Raw genomic sequence first — 22,997 nt, 5'->3', positions numbered from 1 at the left:
TGTGGCTAATTATTAGTAACATCATCCTGAAACATTCTGCTGTGACTGAATTTTTCTGAAGAACCAAAGATTCAGATTTTCCACAGGTATCTAAGCATGTTAATGATACAGATAGATGTCTGGCAGTAGTGTAACTGAGGGGCAGAGGAAGTGGGGGAGAAGCCGGACACTAGCCCTAGGAGCCAACTTCAAGAAGGCATCAGAATGATGTCCCCCTCTAGAATGGCACATCCAATCTAATTTAGATCAACTGAGGAAGTGCACTAACTTAGATTGAAATCAAGTTAACATGATCTTATGAAAAGCTCCAGAGCTTTTCTCTCATCTGAAGCAGTATGCCCCCTGGCCATAGCAGCCAAGCTGGAACAGATCTGTGTTTCCCAGCTGTAGGAGGTGAGTGCCAGGACACAGCAAAAGCAGCCCGGTGCTGCCTGGCTGTGGAAGCTCAACTGGAGCAGCCCTGCACCACCCAGCCATAAAGCTCAAACATCAAGACACAGTGTAGGAACTGTTCTGCATTGCACAGATGTTGGAACTGGGTACAGGTATGGGGACATAGCAGGGACAGTGGGGATCTTTGAATCCCTGAGACAGAGAATGACCCTTCTATAACCTGGCATTGCAGAACTGCCCTAGCACAATTTCTAGGACTAGGTGGCATAAGGCTGCTCCAGCTCGGTTCTGGCACACCACACCTACAGCTGGGTGATGTGAGCCTTCTCCACCTCGACTTTAATGGCCTTGGGGCCCAAGATGCTCCAGAGATGGCAAAGGATCGCTCGTCCTCCTTCCCTCAAGAAGTGTTGTCCCTGGCACCAAAATTAAGAGTTATGCCTCTGCCTACAAGGATGGTCAAAAGTTGCCTGGGCACCTCATTTCTATTTGAATCAAAGGGAAATGATTGTCTACACCCTTCTGAAAAATCCCATTAGGAACCTGTCTGCATTTTTAGGCAGCTAACGGTATGTACAGCCATTACTTTTAGGTCAATCTAACCAGGGTTAGCTTGATCTAAATGCCCATCCATGCAGGTATTTGGAGCGGTTAAATGGGGTAAAAAAGGCACATCCAATCTAAGTTAGATTACCTGAGGAAGTGCACTAACTTAAATTGAAATCAAGTTAATGTGATCTTATGAATGCCGGTATGTTTTCAAAGTACAGCCCCAGATCTGGGAAACCCCAACTGCTCCATCCAGTCCAGGCCTGTGCTAATCCCATCCTCCTGACCCCGACTGCTATTTTTAGGTCCCCATTCCCTGACTGGGCAAATGCCCCTCTGCAGACCCACCAAATCTCCTGTCCCAATTCTGCCAACTCCCTCCCCCACACCCAGATCCACCAACCCCCTTGCAGACCCACTACCCCCTAATCACACCCACCCCTTCCCCTACCTTGTGTTACTTGCTTCAGTTTCCCCACATGACTCCCAGAATTGATGAACACATGTACATGCCACTCCTGGATGCAGCAAACTGTTGCATGTGTCCATTCCTAGTCTAGATGTAGACAGCTTAAAGTAAGTTGTCTACATCTAGACTGGGTGCAGCTATCACTTATTTGAGTCCTATTTAGCTACAGGCTAGATCCACAAGGGGACTTAAACAAGGGAACTACTAATTTAGTTCAAACCCCTGCTCAGATTCTGCCTAACCCCACAGGCACATAAAGTATTTAAACAACTCAGTTCCTGTAGGGCTGTAGGAGGCAAGATGCTTGCCTGGAAGTGACAGTCTTGACAGTTGATGAGACGCTCAGTGCCAGTCTTATACCTAAGTCCCATCTGGGTGTGTCTACACAAGATATTTACTGCAGACTTGCCTAATTAGCTCCACAATAAACATCTTGGTGGTTACAGTTGCGGCCCTAGTAGGCCACAGGAAACCAAGAAACTCCGCAACAGGTCAGTACTTGTAAATACAAGTAATATATCTTGCTGCAGAGTTTTTTTGTGCACAGCAACGTACATGTAGAAGCTGACTGGTCTGGCTGGGGCATGAGGGTGCTCCAGTATGGGGGCTGGGACATGAGGGTGCTTCAGTTTGGGAGCTGCCTGCTGGCTAGTCCCCCACTGGAGGGGGGCACCTTTGTGCCCCAGCCATCCCCTCTGCAGCACAGGGAGCCTGGGTGAAGCAACCCCAGGCTGGCTGGCTGACTCCCAGCTGGGGCTGCTCTTACCCAGCTCAATGTGCTGTGGTCCTGCACGCACGTTCAAATAGTACACCTAGGAGCAATAAGCTCTGGTACGATATGTACCAGAGTTTTTTGCTGTGATTTAATTGAATGTGTAGATGTGCCCTCTGTATATAAAAACTAGATGTTTCTCCTTCTGAAGAAAAGAACTTGCTACAGGCAATCTCAGGGCATTTGTAATAGTCTGGGCTCTACACAAAACATACACAGGCAGGAAAAAGAGGCAGTATAGCTCCATATATGATTTATCTGTTCAGTAGCTGAAGCATTTAGGCAGGAAGTGGGACAGCTGGGTTTAATGTCCTCATCTCTAGACATTATATTCACTCTTTTATATTAAGTATAAGGCCTGTAGTCTCTCCTTCTTCATCACCATCTCCTACCATTCAGGTTAAAAAGGCAGCAAAGGAGAGAATGAAAGTCACACACATGATTACTCCATTGCTTTGTAGTTACAACATTCTTCTGGGAGTTCAAATTCCCTAAGGTAGAGCAGAGATTGAACAACCTGAGTCTTTCACATCCTGAGCACGTTCAATTGAGCTATTAGGCAAAACCTCCTTCCAGATATAGTTGGAATAAAGGCCTTTTTACTTTACTAGAGCTTTGAAGATTGTGAATCCATCATGGAGAGGAGAATGCACCCCAAAGTAAGACATCTAAATTCTATGTGGTTGTTTATTTTTAATGTATTTAATTTATAGGATGCCTTTTCCAAGAGAACAGACTCATTTATAAAACAGGAGAACCATCAAGAGAATAAAACTTAAGAACCAAGTAAAAATTCAAAATAGACCAAGCAATATTGCAGCCTAGTCTTGCCTGCTAAACACCTGCCCATAGAAGAAGGTCTCGCAACTCTCCAGAAGCCATTCAAGCTCAGGCGCTGGAGGGCCTCAACAGGTGAATAATTCTAGACCTGAGGAGAGCCCTCTGAGAATGATGTCTACATGCTTTTGAAAAGTTGATTTGGTGCATTGATGGTACTTGCAAGAGGACCTTAGGGATGACAGGGGCATAAGGGGAAAGCCAGTCCCTTTAGGTATGCAGGGTCCAGACCATTTAGAGCCTTGTGCCAAAACCAGCACCTTGAATTTGACTTATATGTTTTAACTAACTGGAAAAAAAGACTTTGTCTCCTCAGTCACTTACACATTTTAAAATGTTCTTTAGAAAACTTTAGTCATGGTAAAAATTTCATAGTGATATTGCTAATAATTTTTAACAATGGAGGGAGATTGTCCTTCAGCTGGCATATCCCTTTTTATTAAAAGCATAGAAACTTTCTCGGTAGAGATTAAATAGATTTGTAAATCTATAAATCATTCTGACTTTAACCTGTAATTTTAATTCCTTATTCCTTTTTCTTATTTCATTTTTCTTCTAAAGCCTAGTGGAATGGTAGCATGAGCAACACGGAAGACTATAGTTTGATTAGGCTAAAGGCCAGATGTCTATAGAATTCAAACTAACATATCTCACCCAGTCATTTCTGCACTGAACCCATAATTTCTATTAGGAGATTAGAGAAATTTGAATTTCACATCACAAAATAAAGTCTAGAATGAAACCTGTGGTCTATCTCAGCACTACCTCCCCCATTAGAGCAACTGGTGTTTTGGCTTTGGCCTCTCCCTCCTGGAAATTACCCTCCACTAAAAGAGAAATGCACTTGTTGGCAGCTTTATCAGCAGTCCCAATGGGGAAGTGAAGCACTAACAAGTAGAAATGGAGACTGCAACAAGGAGTGGGAGCTCAAGATACAGATAGATGGACAGATTCAGAGAAAGTCTTCACTGTAACAACACAGATCATTTCTTGGTATGCTGCCAAATTATTCCAATTTTGCTCTCTCCTGGTGAGGCAATTCAGTTATCACAAACTCCCATAACAGAGTTAACACATGCATTTGAACTAAAATGAAAGGTTTGAAATTTGAAGAGAAATAAAACAAACATCTTTTTTTCTTCTTTTTTGTACCAGTATTAAAGACTTAGTAGTTAGAATCATAGAAATCTTAGAAAGTTAGAATTGGCAGGGACCTTAGGCAGTCATCTAGTACAATCTTCTGCACAAACAGGCTATATCATCCCAGACAAGACTTCATCTAGCCTGGTCTTAAAAAGCCCCAAAAATGGAGATTCCACCACCTTTCTGGGTAACCTGCTCCAGTGCTTTACTATCCTCCTAGTGAGAAAGTTGTTCCTAATATGGAACCTAAACTTCCCTTGCTGCAACTTGAGACCATTTCTCCTCGTTCTGTTATCTGTCACCATTTCCATTGCCCTCCACTGGATTCTCTCCAATTTGTCCACAGCCTTTCTGTAGTGGGGGTCCCAAAACTGGACATAGTACTCCAGCTGTGGCCTCACCAGTACCGAATAAAAGGAAATAATCACCTTCATTCAATCTGCTGACAGTGCTGCTACAAATGCAGCCCACTATGCCACTGGCCTTCTTCATAACAAGGGCACCCTGTTGGCTCCTATTCATCTTATTGTTCACTGTAAACCCCATGTCCTTTTCTGTAGAGCTGATGCTCATCCAGTCAGCCCCCAGACTGTACTGGTGCTTGGGATTGTTCCATCCTAAGTGCAGAACTTTGCACTTGTCCTTATTGAATCCCATGAGATTTCTTTTGGTCCAATCATCCAATTTGTTTTGGTCTCTCTGAATCCTAGCCCTGCCCTCCGATGTACCTACTATTCCCTGTAGCTTTGTGTCCTCTGCAAACTTGCTGAGGGTGCACTGTATTCCATCTTCCAGGTCGTTGATGAAGAAATTGAACAAAACTGATCCCTGGACTGACCCCTGGGGCACTCCACTTGACACCAACTGCCAACTAGACATCGAGCCATTGACTACCACCCTCTGAGTCTGATGATCCAGCCAGTTTTCTATCATCTTTACAGTCCATTTATCCAAACTCTACTTCCTTAGTTTGCTTGAGAGAATGTTGTGGCAGACCATATCAAAGGCCTTGCTAAAATCAGAATATATCATGTCCACTGGTCTTCCTGAATCCACAGAGCCAAACATCTCATCATAGAAAGCAATCAAGTTGGTCCAAGTCATGCTTGTCCTTGGTGAATCCATGCTGACTCTTCCTAAGCACCTTCTTGTCCTCCAAGTGGTTGGAATGGATTCCTTGAGGATCTGCTCCATGATTTTTCCAGGGACTGACATGAGGCTGACCGGTCTGTAGTTCTCTTCATCCTCCTTCTTCCCTTTCTTAACTATTTTCCCTTTTCCAATCATTCAGGACCTCTCCTGATTGCCATGAGATTTTTAAGATGATAGCCAGTGGTTCTGCAATCACATCAGCCGACTCCCTTAGCACCCTCAGGTATATCACATCCAGCCCCATGGACTTGCACACATCCAGCTTTTCTAAATACTTCCTAACCTGATCTTTTGCCACTATTGGCTGCTCACCTCCTCCTCAAGCTGTGCTGCTAGGTGCAGCAGTCTGGGAGCTGACCTTGCCTGTGAAGACTGACATGAAAAAGGCATTGAGTACTTCAGTATTTTCTGCATCGTTTGTCACTAGGTTACCTCCCCCATTTAGTAAAGCACCCACACTTTCCCTGATCATCTTCTTGCTGACATATTTATAGAAACCCTTCTTGTTACCCTTCACATCCCTTGCTCGCTGCAACTCCAATTGCACTTTGGCCTTCCTGATTTCATTCCTGTATGCCAAAGCAATACTCTTATACTCATTCCTAGTTGTTTGTCCAAGTTTCCACTTCTTTTTGTGTTTTAGCTCACTGAAGAATTCCCTACTAAACCAAACTGATCTTTTGCCATATTTGTTAGTTTCCCTGTGCACTGGGATTGTTCATTCCTGTGCCTTCAGTACGGTTTCTTTAAAATACAACCAGCTCTCCTAGACTCCTTTCCCCTCAGACTGGCCTCCCAAGGGATCCTGCCCATCACTTCCCTGAGTGATGAGACATTATCACTTGTATGAAGTGGAGTCCAGGTTGGGGCAGGGATCTGCAGGTCAAAGATGAACCTACTCTTTCAGGGTGGGCATTTAGATAAAGACATAGAAAAGACCAGTGCAACAGGGACTCTATGGGGGGGCGGGGAGAAATGAGGAAAGAAGAAAAATAAAGAGAAAAGAAAAGGTAAAAAAGAGGATAAAAATAGCTAACAAAGGAACAGAAAGAAGAAAAAGAAAGGAGCAAGAGATTTAAGATTTCATGTCAATGGGTGTGAGAAAGTACCTTTGAGAAGAGTTGAGGAATAAAGTATAATGGAAATTTAAAAGAACATACATTGGTCTACATATGCAGGATAAGAAACAAAGGGGAGAGGCCATGGAATAGTAGGTTGAGAAATGGAAATGCTTTCTTCTGCAATTCCACCTTTATTGTAACTTGTCTTTTCCATTATCATTGGAAAGAAAAAGGAGAGACTGGGAGCAACTACAGTGGGGAAACCAGCTCAGAAAGGGGAAAGGAAGATGCACACTCTACTCTCCCTTATACAGAAGCAGCCATGTCCACTTAATCGATGTTTACCAAACCATCCCTTTCAGCATTTCTTTTCTTAAAGGATCTCAGTGTCTCCATCACACACGGCCAAATTGCTCTAGAAAAAAACAGTGGAGATTAACAGTAAGATTTGCTTGCAAAATAGCACAGAAGTGAACTGGAAATATTGTGGGAAATGACAATTCTTCATTCAGTTCTTGGGAGGCATTGCAAAAGAGATGGGCCCTAGAGAAGGAACTGGAATCCAGAGAGGGGATAAATGAGACATTCTATGGGATGGACAAGTGATGTTGGAGCCATCATGGTCCAGAAAGTATGCAAGAGCCAAGGTTTTCTCAGGGTGATATCTTTTATTGGACCACCTATGTTGTTGGGATAGTCAGACAAGCCTTCAAATGCAGGACCTGAGGAACAATATCTTGTTTCCTAAAGCTTTTCTAACTCTATCCCAACTACACAGTTGTTCCAATAGAAGATAATACTCTAAGAATTCCTTGCCTCTCCTATTCTTTGGGGTCACTCTATGAGGTCGTTCTCTGGGAGGCAATGTAGAAAAATGCAGAGAACTATGGTTGGAGGGATGGGGAAGTACATGACAGATGCCCAGGCAGCAGCAACAACACAGCAGGATGATATGGAGGGGAGCAAAGTCATTGCTTTTAGACACAAGGCCTTAAAAGGAATAAGAAGTTTTAATAGGCAGTTAAAGACAGATGAAGGAATGGAGCAAACTCAAAATTGCTCAGATCTGAGCAATAGCACAGCCTCAACTGATTAGCATTGTGCAATGATGTCTGCATCCTTGCCTGGCTGAAATAGGCTATGAATTTGTGTCCTGTTGCCAGAGCAAAGCAATGCAAACATTGCAGCACTATGTCAGGACATTGCTTTCTGCTCTGCGCTATATAAGGAAGCAGCTCTGCAAGTACAGTACCACTGACCTAGTTGATTCTTTTATCAAGCCACAGTACTCCTAGTTTGAAAGGCTAGCTACTAATATTCAAAATGAGGCAAGGGCTGGTCTACCCTCCTCTGTGTATAACAGACTGAGGATTTTACTCTGGGACTTTTGCCCAGCCACAAACATCTCAAAATAGTTTTTGTTTAGTTCTCTGAATGTTCTTGTAGGGACCTCCACTGGGAGTATATGAAATAAATAGCTTATCCTAGACAGACTATTTATTTTCAGGATGTTTACTTGTGCAATCCATGTGATTGTAAAGTGCCTCAATTTCTCAAGCTCTCTTTCAGTTCCTTTGGGGCATATAACTTAAACCAAGCATCTTGCCCCATTTACTGATGGATTGTTAGTCCTAAATATTGAGTTGGTAGTTTCTAGTGCCCTATTTAAAGTGTAATTATTAATACAGCTAGAGTGGGTAATTTAATAGCCTAAGATCAGGTTTGAAATACATCAACTCCCTTAGAACAGCAAGTTCAAGTCCCAGCAAAGTCATCTCAGCTCTTCATTTTTCTGTGATGGAGAAAATATGTTCTATGCACCTTTATTATTATGCATGGATTATTTGGATAAGGCCCTGCTGGGTCATTCATGAAGATTACATGACAATTTTTTAAAGGAGGACCGTACTGCAATGTCTCTGTAAATGTCTTTCCCTTCTTCCCCCACCCACTTGTGCAGTGTATTGTACATCAGTTGCTTACCACCCTCACCGGTGAGGCAATTCAGCAGTGTTGTGTGATACAGTTTTGAACTCAGTTTGAAAAGGAACTTGGGTGCAACATGAAAAAAAAGATATCATTACAGCTTCGTGCCTTTCTCACCTCCACACTGATATTTTTGAGCAGTTGTTTCAAGGGGTTTCCACAAGCAACCATGCCATTTTCATTGTAAACAGGGTAATATTATGACCAGCTGCATTAATTAAAGATACTTTCATGGCAAAGTGCCTGCCAGCTGTTTCTTTTTTACCCCACCCGCATCCCTATTATAAGGGCGAGGTAGAACAAAAGGCTAAGAAAAAAATCAAGGCAAGCATGAGAACAAAATTCTGTTTTTTTGCAAAGCAGTAAAATTCTTGGGGCTAGATCCTCAGCATAGCATGAAGCTTATGTACCATACAGGGCTTTTTTGAATGGATGTGCAAAAGGCCAGAGAGACAAAAGTGGTGGTTATCCCAACAAATGTAGCTAGACTAACCTACAAACTGCACAGAGCCAAACTTACATTCCCTGTGATGAGCATCACTTTAGTTTTCCTGTTTTATTTAATTTGCAATTGAGTCCACATCAAAGCTTTTATAAGGATGGTAAAACATATGTTTAGGAGGAACTAGAGGATGAATTACTTCACCTCATTACAAAAGAGAATCCTGGGAAATTACCTGGGTTATAAGAGCTTTGGTGGCACTGAAAGCCAAGCTAACTGGGAATCAGGGAAGTAGTGATAAAGAAGTCTGTTAATACCAGGTAGCTCCAGGAGGTCTGGTAAGATTGTTTCACAAGAAGCCATAAAGAATTACAAAACCATTCTCAGTAGAGTCTAATTCCAGTATGGTTTGGCTTATTCCAGTACGGTTTTGGAGTACCCTACTAAACAAAGTAACCTGGATTTTTTTTAAACCCTTACAATAGCAAAAAAATTCCACATGCAAACACTTTCACTGGAAAGAACCAGAAATCTAACTGTAGAAGCAGAACTAATTCCCTATTACAAAGTTAAGTGTTAACTTATGATTGTGACTGTGTTTTCTGCTAAGAACATCTGTGCCTGTAGCTTAAAAGAATGTGTGTTCAGTAATGGTGAGTTTCTATGAAAAGAATATTTTTTAGAAATCTACATCTTAAAAGGTTAGGATCTACTTAAAAGATGGCAGCAGGGGAAATCTCTGACCATAGTTACAGTCCAAAATGGAGGAAAAAAACAGTGACTAAACTGGATTCTGGGGTAGTGCAATGCACAAAGTATATTTCAAATATAAACTGATTAGATAAGATATTAGAATAACTGAAGTGCCTTAAAGTGTTGATGATCCTGCCTCTCTCTCATTTGGAGTCTTCTAAAGATGCAAAATGGGTTAAAAACTGCTTACCTCAGGTATAATTTTTTGCACAGGTGCAAACAACCTCTTGGAAACTGTGGGGAATTAGATCCCATGACCTCAGTGGAAGGGCTGATTATGGTATTTAAGGTAGTTAACTCTACTCTGTTTGTGGTTCATACATTTGCTTCATGCCTTTTCTGTTCAGTATTTAATACAATAAAAGCTGCTAAATTGAGCACTACTAAATGTTTATAAGACCACTGAAGAATGATGTTTATACCCTGCTGACATTCAACTTTAAGATGCAGTTCTTCCTAAAATTTAAACAGTTTTTTTTCTTCTCTTAAGAAATCAAAGTTCCTCTTGTTGTCTTCTAGACTTTGTGCCCTATTAAAGCCCTGAATTTGAAAATGGTTTTGGCAACAGCAAACTCCTTTTGTACAATCAGAGTCCAACAGCAGAAGTAAGGAAAATAACTGCTTTCCTTGTACTTCTTCTTCTGGTGCTTCTGCAGTATTTTCAAGTCAGATTCTGTCAGATAAGTGTAAGATTTATTTAAAGCTTGATACCATCTCTTGATAAACTTTTCTATAGTTTGGCTATGCCTGTAGTCCAGTTTTGTTGCGCTAAAATTGATGGGAGCTTGGTTGCCAAAAATCTGGCAACTTCAGGATCTCACCTACAATAGACTGGAGTGGAAATTTCTCATATTACTAATTTTTGTGCGCTTTGACTCTTGCATAAGGAGGCTTTATAATTGGGTTACACTATGCTAATGATTTTGAAATACAGCAATTATGAACTGTCAAATACTGTGACCCAAAAAGATTTATAAGTTTCCATAGTCAATTCAGAGGAATAAGACTATGCTAGCCTCCATACTTTCAAAGAAAACTGCAGATATCATGAAGATAACTTACACCAAGAATTTTATTTATTTATTTATTTATTTATCTGGAACTCGCACATGTAGAGCGTGTGTGTGAGTGAAGGCAGAAAAGTGCCTACTGATATCTTTCTTTATAAAGTATGCCATCTTCTCATGCTTAATCCTTTTGCTTGCATTTTTTTCAGTTACCTCCTATACAATTAATTTACATGGAAGAGAAACCTTTCATAACATAAAAGTTGTCAAAGTACAACCATAAACTATTGACACTTAATTTTTAAAATGCTTTGGAATCTTAAACTGCACTGGCTGAGAATAAGCATGAGAAATGGGGTTTCTCATTGCTTAAATAGTGTACCATCAGAATTGTGCATATAGTAAAAGCCTGAATTTGTTTTTGAAAGACTAACTATTTCTTCTTTTGGATTAAAGACATACAACATAATTTGAAAATGTCCGAGGAAGAAGATTCTTTTTTAAATGTCAGAAGATCTATGAACAAAACAGCAGTGAAACATAGTACTCCAGTGGACTCGGTGTTCTCCCAAAGTATGTTATCTCTGGATCTAACAAATGAATCTTTCAAAGAACAGGACACAAGCAAGAAAATCTATGGGTCTCCAATGGCAAAACCATTCCAAGAACAGCGAATGCACCTTGAAACACGCATCTCTCAAGTTATATTTCCAAGAAGGCTCTCCACAGTATTGGACTCAGAGGAATCAAAGGAAGAGATGAGCCACAGCTCTCGGATTATATTTCCTAGAAGAAGGCTTTCAACAGTATTGGCTTCAGAAGAATCAAATGAAGGGCCAAGTTATGAGGCGATCCTTCCCACTTCCGTAAAGGAAGAAGCTGAAGTCCCTGCTGAACCGCCCAAAAAGAAAGTGAGGGTAACTTCAAAACGTTCACATACAGAGCTGGTTACTGGAATACCAGGAATAAAAGATCCAACACGAAGAAGAAGAAGAAAAAAGAAATTTGAAAGAGAACTTGTGGTAATAGTATCTTTTTAATTTTTCTTCTACATTTATATGATCTTTGGAAATGGATTTCCAAAGGTTCCTAGCAGTTCAGGAAATTCTTAACTCTATTCATAAGGTGCTTTAAATTATCCAAGATTTTGCTGCAGATTTTCCTGCTACCTCCATTCACAAAAAATGACCATGAACTATACAAACCCAAGCAAACAGCAACTTACAGGCCCCTGGCATATATTACACTTAAAACATGATTAACCAATTAGCCATGTCTTTAGTAACCCAAACACACATTCATGCTATTAATGGCATGATAAAACAGGGAATAAGCCACAACTCATTGTTCAAAATATATAACACTATGACCGTTTCCCATCGTACCTCAAATAGATGGTCCAAGTTACATGGTCAGGCCAAGCAGGTGACTGCTGCTAGCCCAGGGGTGCATCGGAATCAAGGGTTTCCATGTGCCTCCAATGCTGGGAGTGGCAGTCAGCCAACTGGGGTTCCCAGTCTCAGGACTGCATCAGAGTCAAGGGCTTCCAAGGGTGAAAATGCCAATAGCTGACTGTTTTGCTACTTGGTGGTGCAGAAGGAAACCCAGAATCATGATATTGTTCCAGCAATATGGTGCCAGTGGGACCCGATACCCGATCCCACAATTGTGCCTCCTGTCATGCATATGTAACATGGCAGGAGGCACAATTGTTGGGATCAGGGATTGATTCCATCACACCCAGAACTGCCAAGGGCCTCAGATTCATACATTTGATTTTTAATGTGATGGCTACTTCCCGTTATACGTGGCACTTGTCTCTGGTATGGTAAGGTGGTACTTTATAGTCAGGTGGTACTGTCTGCTTCCGTGAGGTGTAACTGTCTTATATGATACTTAAGCATCATACCTGCTTTGAGAGAGAACTACAGACAAACATGTGATGTCCCTTGATTAATAACGTAAGTTGCAGCAAAAAATATGCAATTCCTTTTCTCATCTCAGAATAACCTATAGGCCAATAATTATGTGCTGGATGAAATTAATGATTGGCTTTACGGGGTTGGGGGGGAAGCACATTAAACAGAACCCATGTTCTCCTGTTAAAAGCACTTACCTCTTTAATTAAAAAAAATCCCCATTAGTTGTTATGAACACATGATACAGGGCACATATTAACGAAGCTCATTAAGAAATTGCTTAAAGGGGAGTAAAATAAAGAGCTTCTTTAATGGGGAGTAAAATTCATAGTTTCATAGTTTCTAGGGTTGGAAGGGACCTGATCAGATCATCAAGTCTGACCCCCTGACGTAGAATGTAGAAGTTGGAGGTGGAAAAAAGCATTAGTTGAGTTAACAAATAACCTTTTCATTGCTGCAAGAGGTATTAATAAAAAGCCAAAATGGTAGCCAAATAAAAGGCTGAGAACTTTTCTGAAGCTACGACAGGCATTCTCTATATTACGTCCCCCATGTCTGGGATTTCATCTATCTTTTCACATCAACCATGGGTGTCGGGGGTTCAGAAATGGCAGCCAAGTCAGCATGCTACCAGCAGTGTGACCATTCTCACTGCTTATGCACTGCTGCTGCCTAAGGTGCTTCAGGCTAAGGACAGAAATTACTCTCAAACTGGTATAAGTGATTTAAAACAATTCAAATCTATAACACACAAGTTCAGTGCATACAAACCCCTTTCAAAATGGTCACAACAGATTTAAAATAAATCTGGATGGATGTAGTATCAGACTTAACTGATTCAGGTTAAATCAGTGTGTTGAATTTCTTTCCCAGATCTCCCTCCATATTGAAGTTAATTTACAGCATACCAAATTGCTTTGCACCTTCCCTACCAGCCCCACTTCTTGGAGTGAGCAGGCTAGTTTTGGCCCAAGCTGTCTTCTCCAGCTGAGCATGGGGGTGTTCTCTAGTGCCTCCCGACTTCTGGCCTGGGCCTCTGCAAACCTGTGGATGCATTTTCAGAATCAAAAGTGAATGTCTGTTCACTTGCTTATCAGTTCAGTCTATGCACTTTAGATTAACTTGTGAAGATTGAACTGATTCAGCCTCGGGCTTTTGGACTGTCTGTACTTAGCCTGTGTGTCCAGTTACTCCTCTGCTAGTAACTCTGGTGTCATTAGTGTAGTCATACCATTGAGTAAAAGCTGAGCATGTTTGGCTTGTTAATTGTGACTTTTTTTATAAATTCTGTTGTGCATGATCCCACGCTGTGTGTGTGGTGGATAGCCTCAGAATGAATTCTCTTTTTATAACAACAATTTTCTCTTTAAAACAGAAAGAAATACGCAACGCCTGGGAGTTACGTCAACTTAAAAACATTGAAGAAGCAACTAAACATAACCTGACAATTGAAGAAGTTTGATCTCATACACTGTGGCGTGAATAGTGTCACATGCTGTACAACTGGAAAAAAAATGGTTGTATTAAAATACATATGGTTGCCATGCCTATTGTAATTGTGTGAGGGGGGAGGGAAGAATGGCATTGAAACAGTGTGCTTGGTATTTTCAAATACCAAAACATCTTTCATAAATGGAGATACTGCCATCTAGTCTGACATATTGCTCCCTCCTGCCCCCCCCGCCCCCCTTACTGTGTCAGTGTCACTTCTTCAATCCTTCTAGAACTGTCAGTCTAACATAAAAAGCATGCATAGTCTATTAGGCTGCTTCTAGTATAATCCTTGTTAGTCAAAGAAGAATCTCTTCATCTATAGAGTAATCATAGCTGATGCAATCTGGAATGTTTTTGCTGTTCTTGGGATATGAGGAAATAACACGAGGCACAAAAAAGGGAGGACAGCCCCTGGAGATTACTAATTAATTACAGCTTGTTTTGAATAGCTGACTCTAAATGAACATACTCTACCCTTTGATATTTTGTGACTGCACAACCCCCGTGGAATGAATGCATCTAACTGTGCTGCCATTTGCACCAAGCAGTTACGAGCGTGCCCATGTTTTCCCTCTCTCACTCTCTCTGGAACTAAACTACTGTATTCAAGGGAAAGAAATTCTTTGGAGGCAGAGTTATTAAAAATGCCTGCTTCAATCTCAGCAGCTTCCTGTTAATAATGAGTCCATAACTAATACATAAGATGGAATCTCACTTTGCTATCATATCTAAAATACTTTAGTATTAGACATTAAGGTAGTGGCTAATGGCTCCATTTGAAATGGTAGCCGTACTATGCTACCTGATGGGCAGACACATAGGCTAGGTATAGAGGTTCAAAAAGCCTGAGGTGGATTTGCACGTTCACAGCTTTTTCTAAATGCCCTGGATAATTTTGGGAGCAAATAGAACTCATCTGCCTGCAGGGAGCATGGAGGTGGCCTGCACTGGCTGGATGCATCCCCATGACCTTCATGCACTTCTCTGGGGACAAACAGCAGTGTTTGGCATTCCCCTTTTGCTGGGGAATGCCCATTCCACATGGACATAGCAGGTTATCCTGGGTGAGGTAGTGGAGGGTAGGGCCAAAAATTGTGCTGGTCTCAGCAGCCTTACTAGGTGTACTGGGGCCCTCCAGAAGCTGCAGCCATGGTGTTCCTGCAGCAGGGAGCTTGGGCGGCAGCTGGAGTGTACCTCCACCAGCTAGGCTGCAGTTTGGGGCAGCATATGCTATTGCCATGTGCAATGCCCTACTTTTTTTTGCATGGTTTTTTTTTGACCCCAGGAGATCCTGGGGTCAAGAAAGCCCCCCACACTGCAAAGTAGCAGTGCAGGGAATACCTGGAAGCATGTCTATGCTTATCTGGACATCCCTGCAGAGGCTAGCAAACTAGGAGTGCTTTCACACAACTCCCAGCAGGCTGACAGAAAGCTCTGAGCCCAGCCAAGCAGCCCACTACCTCTGATTAGCCAGTGAGGCCCCTCTCTCCAGCTGTACCACTTGCCAGCTTTTGGCTATCTATAGTGGCTGAGGCGGGGGGAAGAATGGAGCCCCCCACTGCATGGGTCCCCTAGCTTGCGATCTGGGGACATATAGCTGTCCGTCATGCTGGAAACTGTGGCGGGGGGGAGAGGAGGGGGCAGAGCCTCCTGCCACACAAGTCTTCCCCGGGTGGCTGACTCAGGGCTGGGTCCGTGCAGTAGGGAAGTTCCACTCCACTCCACGCCAGCAGGAGACAGGTTTTTCTGGCTCCCATCTGTGACAGCCCAGGGCCTGGGTGGGGCAAGGCCAGCTCAGGGCTCTTCTTGAGCAGATAAGCACAAGCCAAGGCTGGCAAATCACTCTGTAAGGGGTGCCAGGAATGCCAGAAGACAGTGAACTAAAGTGATTTGCTGAAGGATCTGGGACAGCAGTTTGATATACTGCTCCAACCTAAACCGATTAATTCTAATACTACATTTGTTGAGGTCTATTTTAGACCAGGTTTCATCATTTTAAAACTGATCAATATGTGTTGAACTTCTGTTCTGTTACATCTTCAGACTTGTTTCCAATCCCATGTACTAGTTTATATGCAATGTCTATAACTAGCCATAATGTAAGAGCTCCTAACTCAAAGGAATGATATTAAAAACACACAAGATAGGGGAAGGTGGGCAGTGTTATCAGATGTAAAATGAAAAACCAGAGGCTCATGCATGCAAAGTCTGTAATAGAGGTAGGATTTAACCCCCAAGTCTTGTACAGGTATGTCTGTACTGTGGAAGCTGTGTTTCTACGCTGTGCACACGTTCCAAAAGCCAGAAATATGCTCCTGCAGATGCTCCAAAGTGCTCTTCGGCAGCTTGAGGGCAGCCACTAGGGAGCACCCTGGAACACTTTCACAAGCATGTTTCTGTGTTTGAAGCATATAGGCAGTAGGCTGTGCAAAGCTTCAGGTGCTGATTCGATTCAGAGGAGATTTGGCCCAATTTGGTGACTGAATCTCCAAATCGAAATCAAATAAGGGGACCAATAAAAAGGTCTGAATTGATTTAGAAAAGATTCAGAGAGCTTCAATGATCTGGGCAGTCCCCGCCTGCTGCAGCAGGGAGCTGGACCTGGACTTGGAGCTGATAAGTGGGGGGGCTGGAGAGGGAGGAGGAGACCATGGAGGGACCCCTGCCAGGCCCCATCCCTGCCTCCCCCCCAGTCCTCCCCACCATGGCTGTGTCACCCACCCCACCCTCCCAGTGCTTTAAAAAAAAGCCCCCACTCACCAGGTGCTGCTCAGTGTGGGGGGTAATCTCTGCTGCCCCCCACTGCTGCATGATATATGGGGGGGGCTCTGCACAAGCTCCCTGACCCCCACCCTGCTTCTCCAGCCCCTCTATGACTGCACCAGCCCTTTAAGAAAAAAAAAAAGCCCCCCCCCAACTCACTAGCTCCTACAGTGGTCTTGGGGCTTTGTGGGGCTCATGGAAGAGCCCCCCCCCCCATGTGGGGAGCAGTGGGGATTGCCCACCCCCCCACCTGGCAGCATCTGGTGAGTTGGGGCTTTTTTTTTTCAAAGTGCCAGGAGCTGAAGCAGGTGAGGCAGCCATTGCCAGGGCTGGGGGGGTGAGCAGGGGATGGGCCTGTGTGATTCAGAGATTCGGCAGCAGCCAAATCTCCGAATCAGATTCGACCGAATGGATTCGGGACAATGACTCAAATCACCAACTCAGATCACTGTCCCCTGAATCGGCCAAATCTGAATCTGAAGCAAATACTAGCCACTTTGCACAGGCCTAATAGGCGATGTGTGTCCAAGGCAATCTCAGCTGAGGCAGGCTGCCAGTGCTTTGCATATATGCCCTGAGTCATAGGCAAAAGCCTTTAACTACAGGACCATGTTAGATTCACTAACCAGAAAACTTGTAGCCCCCTTGTACCTATGGAAATGTGATCTGATATCCTACCCATGTCTTCAGGGACTAATTAGGATGCTTTTGCTGTCCATCCCAGAGGTAAAACTCTGCAGTGCCCACACCAAATTCCTCTCCAAGGAACACCCTGACCCTTCAAATACACTCCTGCAGGCAGTCTGACAGAGCTAAAATATGATGACCTTCCAATCATGATTCAAGGCATATTCATTTGATTAACTTTCCGGTGTGTGTATGTGTATTTGTACATGTTGCTCTAGCTGTTTATCTGGCCACTTAAGATTCCTTTTGCAGTGAGGAGCATGTGGCCTGATGGAGAATCAGAGCTACTCCAGGCTCACAGGCTCAATAGGCATGGTAACAGATGTCCTATCATTTCCTTTGGTGTGAGCAGCAAGGCACTGTAATTTGGGAATTAGGGTCACAGAGCTGCTATGTTGTTGGAAACCTCCTTTTCTTAAGCAGCGTGCATATTGGCAAGGCCTGTGCAGCTTTGTTACGACTTCTTATGCATATGCATTATGATATAGTCTTTTAATAGTCATAATTATTTGTCTACAGGACTTGGTCCTATCTCTTGTCCCGCTTCTATTATACCTTGCTAATCACACTTTTCCATTCCTCAGGCATCTTATCTTAGATTCATACTTCTTTTCCTGGAAACTCTGGTTTTGCACTTCCAAGCTCACCAATGAGGCTTACCCAGCTTGTCCAGCTAGTCCCAGTCTCTCCTTCCCCAGCCTAAACTGCACATCTACTATCTTTCTCTCTTCCCACCTTGGCTTCCAGGGGTACCTTCCCATATTCCCTGTCTCCACTCCCAGACTCACTTGTCCTCCCCGAACAAATTTCAGAAACATATAGAGACTAATTGAAGTTTACTGGAATTTCCTTAGTGGGGAAAGCAGAATGCACAAGTGTAATTGAAAGCTAAATTTGAATCATGTTGTCCTTCCCCCTCTTGAGTAAAGAACTATTTTATTTACATACTAGTTTCAAGATCTTGAAAAACCATTTTCATTTACTGCTCAGGGTAAGATCAGATACTTGATTTACCTATGGCCTTTTTTCCCCCTTAAATATTCTAATTATTTGAAATAAGATTGTTAAGAGATAAATGGAAACAAGTAAGATTGTAGCAATTCTGTCGCCAGTGCATTAAGGCAGAAGCAGTCAGACTTAATTATCATTCCTTGTTCATCTTGCACTCAAAAGTCTGATCAACATAAACTGAATTTCAGGAAAGTTTGGAGAAGCTGAGTGGCCAAAGCCCACCATAGCAATATTATTGTTGTTTATATTTTATTTGGCAGTACCACCTAGCAACAAAGCCCTGATGCACTCTGCAAATGTATATTCAATAACTGACCCTGTCCGAAATACTAAGAAGAGGAATTTTTCGGTTTCTTGTTGTGATTTCAATGAACAGTTAAAATAAAGGTAAACTTCTCCAAAAGGACTAATTTGTTACTTAATATCCATAAATCTGAGCATATTCCACAATGAAAAATAACTCCACATTTCTTTTAGTTACAGGATTTCATTTATATTTCAGTTAAATAGCTGCCTCTTTAGCAACAGAGTTTTCTCCTCCTCACCATGCAGATAAAAAGTAGTCTTGTGTGAAGAACTAGGAGTGCATCAGTTCAGTGTTTTAATTGCTATCATCTAGTGGCAGGAAAGGTGAATTGCTATTTTGGTCTGTGCCCAGCTTTGCATACTGTTTTTTAAAAAGTTCAGGTTTTGGTTATTTGCCTTATAATAACATGCCGGTATGTGAAAAGTTTTTTCCCCCATAAGAATGGCTAAGCACCCACAAATCCTACTGAAGGCAAAGGGAGTTGCCAGAGCCCAGAATCTTTCACAAGCTGACCTCTTTCTTAATTTGGATACTTATTTATGTATTCAAGAGCCTAACTTTAGGTGCCCAGGATTAAAATGTTGGCATCAGATTTTCAGAAGTCTCCGTAAGAATGAGATGGGGGCTGTTTCCCTTAATACCTCTGAGAAAGAGAGTGTTGGCCTCACATATCCTTGAATCGTACTTTAAATAGGTCCTTTCAATTCAATTACAAGAGTTTTAGCAGGTTCTTGCGTCATGCTATTGTGCTGCATGTTGAACGTGACACAGGATATGTTTTCTAAGTTCAGAACAACCTTCCCTCGAAGGGACCCCTTGATCACAGTATTTTTCTTTAGAAGTTAAACGGTGACCTTGACCCAAGTATTGTTTTTCAGTACATTTGTTACACAATCTACCTGCTGATGGTGACTAAGCAGTAGGGTGGATGGAGAAGCGCAAAACAACACACAGAATATATAGAAGGGGGCTACTTCAAAACAAATGTCACGGATAGCCTTTAGTTTGGGCATGTGACATTTAAGCCAGTTTCCAATGAAGGGAATGGCAAAACTCACTTTTACTTCAGGAGTGCAACAAAGGGAACGCTCCTGCTGGGAATTTGTTGCAAATCTACACCACAATTATAGAAGGATCACTTTAAAGGGGCAGTCAGGTTAAAAACATATTTTAAAACAACCTTACGCTAAGGTAAGTTTGCAATATTTAGTATAACTTATCCATTTGATGAAAGCCCCCTTTTTCACATATATATATGCTCATCCATCCATCCATCCATACATACATAGGTTCGAAATAAACCTTAAATACCACTAATTTATTCATTCTAAAAGTAAATACCGATTTCATATCCAATAGAGAAATATATGTGCCAAACTACCAATAATGTAGTATGTTACTTCTAATTTTAGTGGTGCTGAACTGCAGACCATTATATTCAGCTAGGAAGACTAACAGATACACACTTGGACAAATTCCCAATAAGTATTATAAATCATCTACTTTACTAAGATTTTTTTTCATTCTTTATTCTTAATTTTGAAATGTCATCAACATTGTGAAACTTGAAAAGTTTGCCCTGGATTCTTAGATTCATAGATATTAGGGTCAGAAGGGACCCCAGTGGGTCATTGAGTCTGACCCCCTGCCCAAGGCAGGAAAGAGTGTTGGGGTCAGATGTTCCCAGCTAGGTGCTTATTCAGTCTCCTCTTGAAGACCCCCAAGGTAGGGAAGAGCACCACCTCCCTTGGAAGCCCATTCCAGATACTGGCAACCATTACTGTGAAAAAGTTCTTTCTAATGTCCAACCTAAATCTGCTCTCCATCAATTTGTAGCCATTGTTCCTAGTTACTTCAGGGGGTGCCCTAGTAAACGGAGCATCCCTGATTCTCTGCTGCCCTCCCCTGATGAATTTATAGGCAGCCTAAGATCACTTCTCTGCCTTCTCTTGCAAAGACTGAAGAGATCTAGATCCCTTAGTCTCTCCTTGTAGGGCCTTGCCTGCAGGCCTCTGACCATACGAGCGGCCCTCCTCTGAACCCCTCAAGATTCTTTGCATCTTTCTTGAAGTTTGGTGCCCAAAACTGGATGCAGTACTCCAACTGTGGTCTGACCAATGTTGCATAGAAGAGAAACATCACCTCCCTGGACCTGTTTGTCATGCATCTGCTAATACATGATAAAGTGCAGTTAGCCGTGTTGATCACTTCATCACATTGACAACTCATGTTCATTTTGGAGTCAGCTATGACTCCAAGATCCCTTTCCACTGCTATTCTACTGAGAAGGTCATCTCCCAGCCTGTAAGTGTGTTGGTGGTGGTTCTTTTTGCCCAAGTGCACCACTTTGCACTTGTCTTTGTTGAACTGCATCCTATTTCATTCTGCCCATTTTTCAGACATGTCCAGATCCACCTGGATCTGTTCCCTACCATCTTGTGTGTTAACTTTGCCCCATAATTTGGTATCAGAAGTTGCCTTTCTAAAAAGGGACTCAAGTTACAAGGTCAAACTGGCAAACATGATCAAAAGCTTAAAAAAGCAAAACAAAACAAGCGAACTGAGATCTTCAAGAGGTTGCTCTCAATTCCTACGTAACCCTGTAGGATACTAAATTCCCTGAAATTTAAACAACTACGTTTCTTGGTAATGTCAACTATATACCTTAGTTTCCACCTCTGTGCAGAAGCAAACCTATCTGCATTCCAACACCACTTACTCATCCCTCAAAACTAACAGGTTTCTCAGACCAGATGTGGGACCTGATTCAGTGGGAGTTATTAAAACAAGATTATAAATTATGCCCCACACAAAAGAGAGCTGGAATGTGGGTTCTGGAAATTTGGTGACTATCTCACCCTTCCTTCCCCTCTCCCCCTCCCTCCCCCCAACAATAAACCCACTAATGCAGAAATTAAAATTCTCACCTGGAGGTAGGAGATCTTTTTTCACATCTTCATTCTGCCTGAGCTGGAGCAAGAACATGAACACAGATCATCTCCTATGTAACAGGAATCTGGGACAGTTTAGTATAGAGAAGAGCTGCTACAGGGGAGAGATGTAGAAAAGAAGGAATGGTAAAAAGTAGGTAAACCCAATCATCCTGTTTCTCCAAATACAACAATTTGACATTTCCATGGTGCACTAATATGATTCGTAGTTACTTTAAGACCAGTTAGGTTAAAAACAAAAGTTTTTGTAAAGGTGACAAACTCATGCTGGCTGGCCAAAGCCAATCTTTGACAGATCACCTGGGGACCCAGTGACAGTGTTTAAGTGAATAAAGACAGAGGTAGGTGCTTTTGCAGCTGCCTATATGAGTCTAATGCACACTGAAAGAGAGGCTTTTAGGCTGTGTTTACACACTTCCATGCTGAGACAAGGAGCAACACTAGAGAAGTATGGTGTGCCTATTCCCCTCTTGCTCATTCCAGATCCAGGAAATGGGGTTCTGCAGTTGCTTTAGAGCATCTCTCAACATATGCCAATAAACCCCCATGCAAATATACCTGCACCACTTCTCAGCTGGCAACTGATGGTGCCAGCTGCCAAGTAGCTCCATGCACCCACTCCTGAGCAACCCCAGAAATGCTGTTCTATGAGGTGGCCCTCTACAGCCACTTTTGGAGATTTTAGTCTCTAGCATGCTCGGGAGTGGCCTTGGGAGTACTTTGGCGAGCCCAGAGTGGCTTCACGAATGAGTTCCCAGATTGGTACATGAGAGCTGTGTGGGGAGAATGGGTGCTGCCAGCAGCAACCGGAATAGATGCCCACATGAGGACCCCCAAGACTGGCTTTAGAGTGCTACTCTAAAGCAGTCACATTGCCTTGTTTTCAAGATTTGGCATATGCACCAGTAGGCATGCCCAAGTTTGGCCCAGGGGCAATATAGAAAAGCCTTTAGGGGCATTTGATAAACCTCCTTGGTGTCTAGCTGCAGCCTTCAAGCCCTAGTTATCTACAAATCTGACCTGAAATCCCTGACTTCAGGTCAGTGAAATCCTGGTGTTTTCCAGTAAAGGGACAGTAAACCATGACATGGTTTATTTGGACCACTCACAGGGAGAGTGAAACTTTATTGACCACAGTCAAATAGCTGTTTGTAAAGAGAGGCACTCCACTTTAATCTTTAGCAAAGTACCTCAGCAATCTAATCTTAGCCTTTTGCTTTCTTTCATTACACATTAATTATATCGATTTTTTTTTTTTATCCAGTAACTCTATGTGATTTCTGTGCTTGATCGCACAGATT

At 42.5% G+C, this 22,997-nt stretch overlaps 1 protein-coding gene across 1 annotated transcript; it reads left to right on the top strand.

Annotated features, from left to right (window-relative positions):
* The first annotated feature begins 11,031 nt into the window (after positions 1-11,031).
* On the top strand, positions 11,032-13,989 carry CCDC201 (coiled-coil domain containing 201). Its single transcript, XM_090049562.1, has 2 exons — positions 11,032-11,586; positions 13,859-13,989. Exons 1-2 carry the CDS (start codon positions 11,041-11,043, stop codon positions 13,943-13,945), a joined length of 633 nt encoding a protein of 210 aa, XP_089905688.1. The 5' UTR covers positions 11,032-11,040; the 3' UTR covers positions 13,946-13,989.
* Positions 13,990-22,997: the final 9,008 nt, after the last annotated feature.

The sequence above is a fragment of the Crocodylus siamensis genome, chromosome 5, assembly GCF_052110815.1.
Source record: "Crocodylus siamensis isolate JL-2025a chromosome 5, ASM5211081v1, whole genome shotgun sequence".
Taxonomy (NCBI): domain Eukaryota; kingdom Metazoa; phylum Chordata; order Crocodylia; family Crocodylidae; genus Crocodylus; species Crocodylus siamensis.
Note: the sequence above shows the minus strand (reverse complement) of the source record. Positions and strands in the feature narration are given on the sequence as shown.